At 42.8% G+C, this 12,118-nt stretch overlaps 1 protein-coding gene across 1 annotated transcript; it reads left to right on the forward strand.

The window, feature by feature from the left end:
- Positions 1–11,501: 11,501 nt before the first annotated feature.
- On the forward strand, positions 11,502–11,756 carry PHALS_00903 (uncharacterized protein; the record flags this gene model as incomplete). The annotated part of the gene is made up of 2 exons (XM_024730662.1): positions 11,502–11,558; positions 11,625–11,756. The coding sequence occupies 2 exons, from the start codon at positions 11,502–11,504 to the stop codon at positions 11,754–11,756; spliced, it is 189 nt and encodes a 62-aa protein (XP_024580917.1).
- Between the last annotated feature and the right edge of the window lie 362 nt (positions 11,757–12,118).

Below are 12,118 nucleotides of genomic sequence, written 5' to 3' on the forward strand. Positions count from 1 at the left end.
CGGCTGATACTCCAACCACTGACCCCCGATACAATCTCCCGTTGCGTCCAACTCCAAGATGTAGGTATACGATAATATACCGTAAGCACTCGTTTCGTCAAAGTATAGATTGGAAGAGACGTAAACAACTTCAGTCGCCTTGTCATTGAAAGTGTAAGATGTCGAATTGAAGAACTCTCGCGCAGCCTCCAGCAACGTCATGGGCTGCAGCCTGTTCACTTCGAACGCAAAAACTGCGAAATTTAAGACTCGCTCATCACTATACCGATCGAAAATGAAAGATTGATTGAGCTTTCCTAGAAGGTTAGCAGCAGCGATATGATAAAAAGCGGGGCTCACATTACGATACTGAGGCGGAGCAGATGGAATACTTCCATCTAATGTCCCATTTTGGCCTGGGGAGTATTTCCCACCGTATATCGTTGGGACTTGGGCCTCAGTATAGACGACTGCGATCAATGCTTTGATATCATCCGGATTGAATGTCACGTTATTGAAAGTCACCGGGCAACGAGGTTCTTTTTCAAACAATGAAGCCTGGGCACCACCTTCAGAAATTCTGCTGTAGCGCGAAACGCAATACCCAGTTTGCGAGTTCTTACGAAAAGCGCAATTATTGTCAAAACCATCGCACTCCCCGGTACACGTAGAAGTACTATCCTTCACCGAATCAATGCCAAACTTACCCGACACCTTGTCCATGAATTCATCCACGTTTAATCCAAAAGCCATCGCGTACTTTGCAGAAGGAGCGATATCACCATCTTTCTCCGCATAATTGATACTGTCGGTCCACGTTTTCCAAGTCGGACTATACCATGGCTTACGGTCACTTTCACCCCAAGTAGGGAGGTTTGTCAGCTTCCTTTCCAGCTTTTGCCCGAAGAATTGTTCTATCTCAATTAGAACGCTTTCCTCGTACTCAGGAATGGCTTCGAGCCTTCGGGTTGATGTGCTTTATGATCCGCGCACATGTATTGTCGCAAGGGCGATAGTCGTAGAGACCAAACAACTGACACGCATGTGTAGATTTCTTATCGATGGCTTACAGGAAGTATTTCAAATGAGCAGTACTTATAGCTAGATATTTTGCTATGAAACATTCAGATGGCAACCCTCATTGCCCATCTAAAACCAGTGCAAGTGACAGCTGCGGACTTAAAATGATCATGAGCAATGTACTGTGTATGTTACCCTCCATCATCTTTACAACGCATTGTCCTCTGTAGCCGCATCTGTGTGCGGTTAATCGTGTACTATCTCTTTGTTCATTTGTAATGAAAGGTTATGCGATGTCTCAGCATTATCCGATCCTTCTTTCTGTGTAAGATTCTTTCACAGCAATTTAGTAAAATAAGCAATAAGTATTATTCTACTTACGCAATGCACTCTCACCAATAGCAACGGGTGTAATTGATAGGCGAATTCTTGGTGTTGTAGTGTACAGTAGAGGATTTGAGATGGATTCATTGATTTGAACAAGGATCTGTTGTATGTGATGTTGACACAAATCATTGAACAATCCTTCATACCTCATGCCCTCATAATCTTTATAATCTTGGGCACGAGTGCCTCGTAGTACCGGTTTATGAGCATAACTTAAGGCTTTCGCGATAATTTTATATAATAACCTATGAAAAAGAAATTGCGTCGGTAGCTACAAGAAAACACCTTGACTCAATGTCAGCAAGTCAAGAATCGTATCAACGCTACTCAACATTCTATAAGCCCTTTTCTAGCCGCCATGACGCAATCTTCAACGGTGTCACGTCGTTTTCTTGGGTTCCAGGACACTGGATCAGAACAACCCATATCATGAGATTCACGTGAGTTTTTGCTTATTTTTCGAATTATCTAGCATCAAGCAGATCCTTAAACCATTTGGCAAGAGTCTCAACAATATGAATGGTTTGGAAACTTCGAGAGGACAACGCTGCGTTGAAGCTTTAGTGCATTATAGAATTCGATCTCATGCTGAAATACCACATTCAATAAATTTAAAATTCAAAATTACGCGTAATGCTCAGTAAATTGAGTGAAAGCACATTATTTACGCCCTGTAATTTATTCAAAAATTAAAGCTCTAGAAAAAAGTAGCTTTAATTTTTGATGGCACCATTGTATTGCCGAAAGAGGCGGCTGTCACGATCATGTCATGATCAAATAGCATGTGCTACTTACGTCTAAGTCACTCCATGTTGGCGAGATAAATCATTATCTCAACGGACCAGTTTTTTAGGGTCTCCTATAGCAGTTTGATGCTTGCAGTAAACCCATGGTAGCAATTATCACCCTTCAAGCGACAACCCGCAAAGTCCCACAATGGTATGAGATCCATTTTGTTATCTTGAGGGTTGTCGGTGCTTCCCAAATTATTTCTCTCATAAAAATTGAAGCCATCTAAATCTTCTCGCATGAGCGATAAATCACTTATTGCAATAAAAGTAAGTTGTCACTTCAATGGTGCGCTTGTGTAATGAAATGCATATCATATTGTGGTTAGTGCACTAATTCGAACTCGGAGGCACCAGTGTAATTGTACTGATGGGGTCGATCAGACTTCGTACGGAGCAATTACCCTTACTTCGTTTATTGTAGTTTTAAAACTGAAGATGGTAAATATATATATAACGCGAATGTAAATAAATCAAATAAAATTCTCAATAAATTATTTCTCTTGAATAGAAGTAAAAAGTATCAGGCAACTTGAGGAGCTTCTGGGCAAAGCGTGCAAACTCATTTTTTGTGCCTTTGTGAACGCAAACTCTTGTAGTTTGAGTTTGTTCTGCGAGCATTAAAATCGTTGCACTTGATAGCGCTACTTCCAGATTCGTCAACCGATTCTGATAAGACTGTTTCTAGGGGCAAAAGGCTGAGCTTAAATATCTATCGTATGCTATAGATGAATAGGCCGGTTAGCGGTCCAAGGCTTGCCTGGTTGCGCAAAATAGCCAAGATATTGCCCTAGTCAGAACCTTAAGGAACATCCCAGCCAGGTGCTAATGCACCTCCAATGCCGCTGATACCGATCAACCAGCCCGTTTAGGGCAGAAACAGAAAGAAATCTCTACAAGCGAGAAAAGTTGGGAATTCATGATATCCTCTGGAGGTTTCACTCTTATGACTTCCACCGAAACCAATCGCCTGGGTCCCACCTTTCATCTGTAACAACTCATCTTTTTAATAAATACATTTCGGTCATCGCGATGCAACAGCGCGCCGCGATATCGCCTCCACGCTAGGAAGTAGCGCGCACGAAAAATTACTTACGTCCAGTGTCGCCGTAAAAGGGTATTCTCGAATAGGAAGTTATAATGCGACATATAGCGGGTGTGTGTACTGCTTCACTAGGCGTATTGTTTGAGTGAAATTTCTTGCCCACCATTGAAAAGCGATAATAAGCAAACTATATCCAAAATTAAAGATTTCGCGGCCATGATGGCAGCAATCCTCTGCCTGGGGCAGTAGTAGTTACCACCCAGATGAAGGGTCTCTGACCATCCGGTTCATCTAACATTTTTCGAGAATGCGGTGAATGTCGCACTTTACACTAAAATATGTTCTTTGCAGCGTGAATTGCTCAAATTCCGAAGGCGGAACCTTCACGAGTGCGCTATAGTTGATGGACCTTAGCCATACTGGGAGCATTCTTTCTAAGGCAACTGGTGACGGCTAGTACCATAACGGCATAAGTTGCAGTATACTTGTGCGCGTAGATGGCCCGGTTTAGCCACTTTCTCATTTTCTTTCGGCGGAGGCTGCGGTCAGTCTGTAATGGCTTTTGCATTCGCAAGATCTTATCACAGACCCTGCTACCCAATAGATTAATTCAGTTAGCAAAATTTGTCGGCTCCAGATACAGCCTAGTTGAATGTGACAAAATAAAATTAAGAAAATTCTTAACACTTTAGTTCTGATCGCAAGCATTCGATGTGATTCTCCATATCCTATTTCGTGTGCTCTGCACGCCTATTAATTCATCATCAGACAGCTTTAACAATAACCACGATCTAGCCTGAACAGCCGCACCAGAACGTTGATATTACATTGGATAGTCCCATGGCATGACGTCATCACTCCACCCAGATAACTCGCCACAGTGATACGTATTTGCTATCTCTTATAAGCATTAGTAATATTCATCAAATGAAGTCGAGGGCACTAAGCAAAGTGTAATCGATCATGCTCTTCAGTACCAATCTTATCTATAAAATGGCATTTTTGCCGCATGAGCTGCTGTATTGAGCTCATCAGAAGAAGCCAATTGTCGTTAGCTTTTTTAGTCAGCCCCAAGCGTGCAGTTTTTCTTTATCTTGCCAAACTTGCTTCGCGTTTTGCGCATTGAAAGGCGTCAACGACGTCACACTATTTCCTTGGTCAGGTTCATCGCTGAGTGAGAGCCAAATTCGTTTCACTAACTCTCCTTTATCCAGCGGTGACGCGCATGGTGGATCTCTTGACAACACGTCAGGGTGCCTCTGACAAAGGATAGAAAGAACCTTCAGTAGTTAAAAGAAAATGACATTTCAGTCCTCAAACTTAGTGTTTGTCGAGTATCCGCAATGACAGATTCATCAATGAAGAGCTCAGCTTCTCTCCCGGTAGTAGTTGTATCATTCCAGTAATCTCGCCTTCTTGAATATCGTTGACCATATCCCCGAAGAATACCCTCTCCAACTCTGTCAAAGATAGTGGGGGGACTTAAAGCCTGTAAAGAGACAACGGTCACTTCATTCTTAAATTTATACTTATTCTTGCGACTTCATTCCCCCCGCACGCTGACCAGTCACATGGTGTGCTGACTCAGCAGTCCCGTCACATCACCAGAAATGAAGAACTATCCTGTCTATCTTTAAGGCCTGGCCATTTTACTAACGTAAAGACAACATTTCCTTAGTGAATAATTTAATTAGCACAGGTTTACCGGTTTGCGCCGGAGGGTGCGGAATCCAGCCGTGTGTACTCTAGCCGTCCCTCGCTCATTTCCAACACTTCACAGCTATTCGTTACCGCACTGCCAAAGGACAACCACGACATACGGTATTCCTTTCCATCTCAACAGAAATACACCGTGATGATCGCCAGATCTACTTGCTCTCTTCCGTAGCCCCCGCTCACTATTGCTTTGGCCTTTGATTTTGTGCTCAAGCTACCTGGCAAAACTATTTCCAAAAAATTCGGGCAAAATAATGTTTTGCACGGAAAATATTGAGGAATGCGGCCTCACAAAAAGTGATTCGGCTTTTTTGGCGGAGATGAGCTCATCACTCGTCCAAACTTAATCAGAAGAAATGCTCGGCACCTAACTTATTCGATCTTCAGTCGGCCTATGGCTCTTGGCATCCTAGCCACAACAGACCCAGGCTGATATAGTATGTCGTATCCAGGTATGGGACTAGACAATGCTTTGCTCTGTCTAAGTCTCAAACTCAACTTGAAGGTTTGCCACGGCCATCGACATTTCTACCACTTTACTATCGCGATATGCACAATTATTCTTTTATACTTGGTATCTCGATTGCCTCTATTTTTTCGACAGTCGCACGTCGTACGTATATGCAAGACGCATAAGATTTGTCAGGCCGACTCACCTCAATGTTTCCAAACGCGGTCTTTGACGTACTCATGAGAGGTGACGCAAATAGACTGTCAAAAATTTCGCGCAAAAACTTGCTGACACGTTGCACACATGCCCCGGTAAACATCTACCTTTTTTCATGTTCGGCCGCCAGTACAGAGAGCTCAATAACTCATATGTCCAAAACGACCTTTTGAAGGAGTTCGCAGGCTTCATAGATAAAATTTATTGTGTGCGTCTAGCGCATAAATACCAAATTTATTGGCAAAAAATAGCGGTGTAAATGTGCAGCTCAAGGCTTAAAAGCGATAGCGGATTTCATACGTCTTATGGATATCAAAGCATCAACAGAACAATATATGGTACATCGATTTGCTAGCTCACTTTTGGACTCATGCAACAATTGGAAGTATGGCCGATGCAAACAAACGTACGCCGCAACATAAGGCCGACCAGGCTTCAAACGTTTTAGAAAAAGTTTTATTTAGCGACTAGCCCTAACTGCCTGTCAATCCGTACGAGTGTAAGGGTGACTAGGCTGTTGACGATTTGGAGCACGATCTACTTAAAACATACGCTGCTAGATTATTCCACCCAATACAAGCCGACAAAGTTTAAACGTAATGAAGCTTGTATGCGGATTGGTATCCCTTCAAGTAAGGGCAGTATGAGCCGCAGTATCAAGCGCCACATAAGAATTAATAAGTTTAAAGGCTAGAACCGAAGCAAAATTACATTTCGTTTTCAGTATTGAAGGCCACCTATTCAACGCTATATCAAATTGCGTATTGCGTATAATGTACGTTTTAAGAGAATTTGCTAATGAGATACCCCCGGATCAGCCACCCTCGCTTGTGGCTGTAGATAATGTGTATTACCTTTAGGGGTTGTACCAAGTAAAAACTTTCTCCAGGGGAATAGAGGTTAGGATCGTAAGAAAACTGATTTGCGTCAGACGAAGCATAAGCGCATCATTCCATTGGTCTATCAGTGAGAAGGTCGCAAATGTAAATTTTCACTAACGCGCGAGACCGTCGGCATTCTCAATATTAGAAGTGTTAAGGAACAAATTATCGCGAAAGTTTAATTAAATCAACCAGGTGCATCGTTTGCAATAGAAATGTCTATGTATCGATATAAGAACGCAAGAAGTAACGAGCTTTGCTCAAATGATAGATCTCATCACTCCTATGGAGGCAGGTACTCTTCTGGATACGGTAGCAATTACAAATACCAACTTCAAGGAAGGTCTTCAATATGGCGCAGAATGAATTGAGAGTCTAACTGCTCTTATGGGTGTGATGGGATTTGCATCGATCTGCTTCTAGCCGCGTGAGCTGGTAGGGTTGCAGCTTACGAGCGCGCCATAGGCAATGACATACGGATACAGCTTTCTCCAAGTTACGAGCTGTACAGTGGTATTTGCAAATGTTACATATGTGGCAGTAACATTTTTTCTGCTCTTTGGGTCTCTTCTCTTTCAGCTGAGATATGAACCATTGAATTTCCACACAAGATCGACCAAAATGCACTCGAAACACTCTATGGTTTGCTATAAACAGGTCATCTTACTGGTACAGAGCTGAAGCTTCTTTGCGGGAGCCGATGACGATGGAAACCAGCTCAAAATGAAGCGACAATTTTTTCGAGACATTGACCTTACAGCTCTGGTTGCTGACCGTTAACATTAACTCCAGGGCCTTGTAAGCCCGTAAGAATCTTGGCAGACCCCCAGCATCGTGTAATTAGATACGTCACGCACCGTCAACAAAAGCCCACAGCAGGTAAAGGCATTTTAGATGCTAGATATATACTATCAGCTCATCTTGCGATGGAGACACATGTAAATGCTGCGTAGGTTTTGATGCATCATCAAAAAAATGAGAATTTAAAGAGAGAACGATGCCTTCGCGAAAATGATTTCACTATATAATCCTATCACATATATGATGTCATTTGACAGCCGTGATATATGGGTCAATCGGATGAGAAAAAGTTAGGTGACACGTGCTTCTCCCTGAGTGGGGCTTGAATCCAACCTGCTAGAATTAAGAAAGCCTCTGATGTGAGCATTCAATTTTGATAGATTTGCAAAGGACACGGTGTCATTGTAATAAACAAATAAAAAATGCAAAGTGCGTTGAGCATGCTCGAAGGGTACATGCCTCAATGAGCCGCAATCATTAAGTAAGATACTTAGTAATGATCAGAAATCGAGGACTCCAAAGCACATTTTTACTTACATTACCGATGTTTCGTGACAATCATCATCGTTTGTCAATGGTGTGGTTCTCAGTTACGGCTGTAAGCTGGGGTCTCCTTAGGTAGAGGCGGTGAATAGTGAGATCGACGGAGTTTCTCCATCCCTTGTGTTGAAGCGAGCGGACTTCAAAAGCACCTTCAAGTTGCAAGCAGAGGGCCAAAGCCTAAAGATGAGACAAATGATTTTCCATTTTGAAGATGTAACGGTAGTGTTCCAAGCCGTACTGTGTGATGTGCCTGCCGTTTGGAATTGTGAGTGAAGACAGTGGTTATTATCTCGTAAATAGAGTTATTGTGGCTGTCTTATGGGGTTGTAACCTCCCTCACTAGCTGCAATATTCGATTGAAGTATTTATTTTTAAAAGGTGATGTTGCTGAAATATAAGAATGAAATCCAGAGGATGAGCAGAGCATTCTATCAATCTTGGATGAGTCTGTCATTACGGATACTCACAGACCACCTATTGCTTTGTCAATGAACTAGGCGACGTAATGACAAGAGGCCCTCCATGCGTGTTACCACAATTCAGAAAATGCGTCATGAAATTGACTTGGTTCCCGAAACCAAATATTTCGCCGGAGGTCAATGGTTCTTGAACCAAGAAAAAAACAGTGTAACGTCATTGACGTTTCTATCCACAAAGAACACGAAACTCGTTCTGTGAGGAAAAAACTCACACGACATCCTGCGCCAGAAATAGTCAGCGGGAAGTGGCAAATTGTCTTAGTTTAAATTCAGCTCAATACAGCCACAATTTCGACACACATTTCAACAGATAAAGTGTGCTGCAGAGAAGCATGATCGATTGCTTTTCGTTTAGTGCCCTTGCGTGCATGATAGCGTCTTTTCATGAAAGATATTGATCTACCTCTCCCTACTTGAGTATTATGAGCGACATGACCTGAAAACCCTAGGTATTGTTTAAAACACCAGTGGCATTCGGTTTTAAGTGGTGCAGGTGTTTCGGCTACACCAGAACCACAATGAGTTACAGCGCTCATATCTAGGCGGTTGTACACGCTGCTACCCCGTATAGTCAGCTGTTTCCTTGGCGAGGATGGATATCCAGATTTTTATGCTTCATTGGACGGTGTGATCCGCAATCTTACCTGAAAATAGATTAGCTGTAGTAAATAGTTTTGTTACACATCATAACTTGAGGAACATGGTTGGCCATATTCATGCACAAGTATAGTACAAATTATGCCATATCGCATGATACATCACCAATTGTTTTTAATACCATATGATATTTGTGTGCGGCATTAAATACCGTTTGCTAAGGCTTTGGAAGATTGCTTCGTAAGCACCCCGACTTTTTTCTTCAAAATTTGGATTAGCCAGCTCATGTCGTCTATAACGCTCTGGCTTTTGCTATGGGGCATGCTAACACCAAGCATATACAAGGAGCAGGAATACGACATTGCGTTTGAGTCTCGTCAGCTTAAAGATTCAGGGTGGAGCTACTAAATAAATGTCAAAAGAGGTATTTGCTATAATATATGCTCATGTCACGTTAACAGTACTTACGCTTGATTGTAGCCATTCGTGAGTTACTTGCACAGAAACGCCACCACTGCATCTCTCGCAGAGATTGACGAGTTGAAAGTTAACATGCCGAGTAAATCGTAGAAGGTGATATATCCTGGCGATGCGATTTCTCGTTGCTCAAAGTATTAGCTGTCGCATCTACAAATGGTGACGTTGTGCATTAACGCTACGATAGGTCCAGCATACAGGTCTGATGCAGCATCAGCTGCACTGTTGAATGCTTCAGAATGCACGTAGTTCAACTCACTAACTTGAAATTAATGTTTGTAACTCATGACGAGGATCTGGATTACAGAATATTGTGCGAGGTGCATCATATGCCTTATGGTAGCCACCTCGGTTGGAAATATGCGCATGACTCCGTACATCCTCTATTCTGGTAGACAAGAATGTGAAAATTAGTGAATACAGATGTGCACACGCGTAAACTGTGTCGAAGATCTCTATTCTCATCGTATGTACCGGCGACTTTGCCTTGGTTACCAGTTTTGGCAAAGTGTTAGCAGTAACAACAAGATCAGCCAAATTGTTTAAATGACCCACAGAGCCCACAATACCAGACTTTTTTCTCGAAAGGTCACATGTTGGTCACAACGATGGAGCTTATATTTATCCGAGACTGGCAAGCTAGCCAAAGAAACGTGGCGCTTCCGGCGAGTATTTATTTGCTTACTCGCTTTACAAGCGTGAACATAACTGCATAACCATGTATACATCTCAGGATCATCTCTACAGAGCCGTATATCTTTTCTCAACAAGGCGATCTATACTGTCCTCTGCATTTAATGCTCTCGTGAGGTGAACTGCTCGCTGAGTCAGTGCTGGATACAGCAAGACTTAAGACAAAGAATAGTGGTGCGAACCCGCACCCTAACGATTTGATAAAGCGACATGCGAACTCTAAGCCGCCTTGCTTCTCAGATATCAAAAGCACAGCCCAAGCTACATCGGACTTGTACCTTGTACCTTCTATCCCGTCAATATACAACCTCAATTATCGTATATGCAGCATTTATAGTCCAAACGCGAAAGCGCATTCGCTACCGCAACAAATGCCTTCATACTTTTCCATGAAGTTATACATAAAAATTCTGATTTTGCCAATCGCTGCAAGATGTGTGATGTGCGAAGAGGCTATTACTGTGCGGAACAGGCATGATCGGAGTGGATCACAAATGGCTCCAAGCTTAGTAGGTGTACCCTAAATTTGACAACAGCATAATTTTAGCAAGTAGCTTTTTGTCAGGAACTCGAGAGTTCTTCTGGGACGGCCTTAATTGGCAACCCTATGAAACCGACGGCGCGTTCATGCCCGTTGGAATTTGCTTAATGAAAAAACTTGGCGCCAACAAGGAAGATTCGGTGATCTCACGATCTTCCTAACTCGTGCACACATTAACTGAGAAAATCCTTTTACAGAGAGAAGACCCACATACTTGAGAAATAATTATTGCAGTCGCCACAGTAGAAAACAAACTTGTTTTGAGAACCTCGCGATACTTTCATTTCTGCACGATGGGCGGGTCATACGGTCCGTGGTATAGTGATACCATGACAGGAATGAGAGAACATTAAAAATCCAGGAATCTAACCGCTCTATTTATAACTTGTGGTCTACTGTCTACATCAAACCTTGCGTTTGGGAGTGGGGCACTAAATGCTCTGACGCGTTCCAACCGAATCAAAACCTGAAGCTACTTCATCCATCATGTCCAAGCTAGCCTCGGTGGGGGGGCTGTCACACTGTGATTATTTTTTTCATAATACATTGCCAGCCACTTCCAACCTCATGTCAAGAAAACGGCTCGCTACCACCCACCAACCAATGTCGTTGCCAGGTTCTTAAAATATTGTGTGTTCTATACCGATGCTATCACAGTTTTATGCTGATGCCAAATGCGCTTTCCGATTTTAAATTGGTGGGTTCATGTCTCAGCAAAACTCCACTACTAGAGACCTTCAGTCAAGTATGGCTCATGACGTTCAAGCTTTGCCGTACCTAGTATGAGACTAACACAATATCCGGATAAACAGTGCAAATTGCTGTAAAAGTCCGCTGATTTCACAAAAAGCTCAAAGATTCTGCGACATGGTTCCGTCGCTCGATGCATGGACATCGGCGTGTATTATCCGATCTTTCACACAGAGGCGGGGCTGACAGCTCAGGTTATTATATGTTATCGTTGACGTTCCGCGTATTTTGGATCCACAGAAATTCTGATTGATTAAAAGCGTCATGCGATTACGTTCTACGTTCAAGTTTCAAAAATGAGTACACAGCATCGAGAGGCATCAAATACTCTCTTTAGGGCGCGAAACAATTGTTCGTTGCCTAAGCAGGGCGGCCGACTGGATTTAAGTTGAATTTCTCGTCGAACTACTTGCTTGGGAGATCTAGGCTTCGTACGACTTAGTCGGGGGAAGTGGGTATGGAACGTTTATATGTGTGACGCTCACAGATATGTTTCAATCTGAGTGCAACAGTGTGCTGTTCATCAGCTAGCAGATCATCCTCGTCTTCCTCGCTTTACGACTTTTTATCAGAGCCGGTGTGCTCGTAAAACTCCCGCCTTTCGTACTCTAGCTGGCTCGTGCGGTATTGAGCTTGCTCTTCGCATCTAATGCGACGTATAACGTATCTTCAAGATATGTCAGACGAACACGGATTGTCTGTGACGGGTCACACGGCACCTTGCACAGAGGAAGCTTGACTTCCAAGAGTATAC

This window comes from Plasmopara halstedii (genome assembly GCF_900000015.1).
Source record: "Plasmopara halstedii genome assembly, contig: Scaffold_1211, whole genome shotgun sequence".
NCBI classification, from domain to species: Eukaryota; Oomycota; class Peronosporomycetes; order Peronosporales; family Peronosporaceae; genus Plasmopara; species Plasmopara halstedii.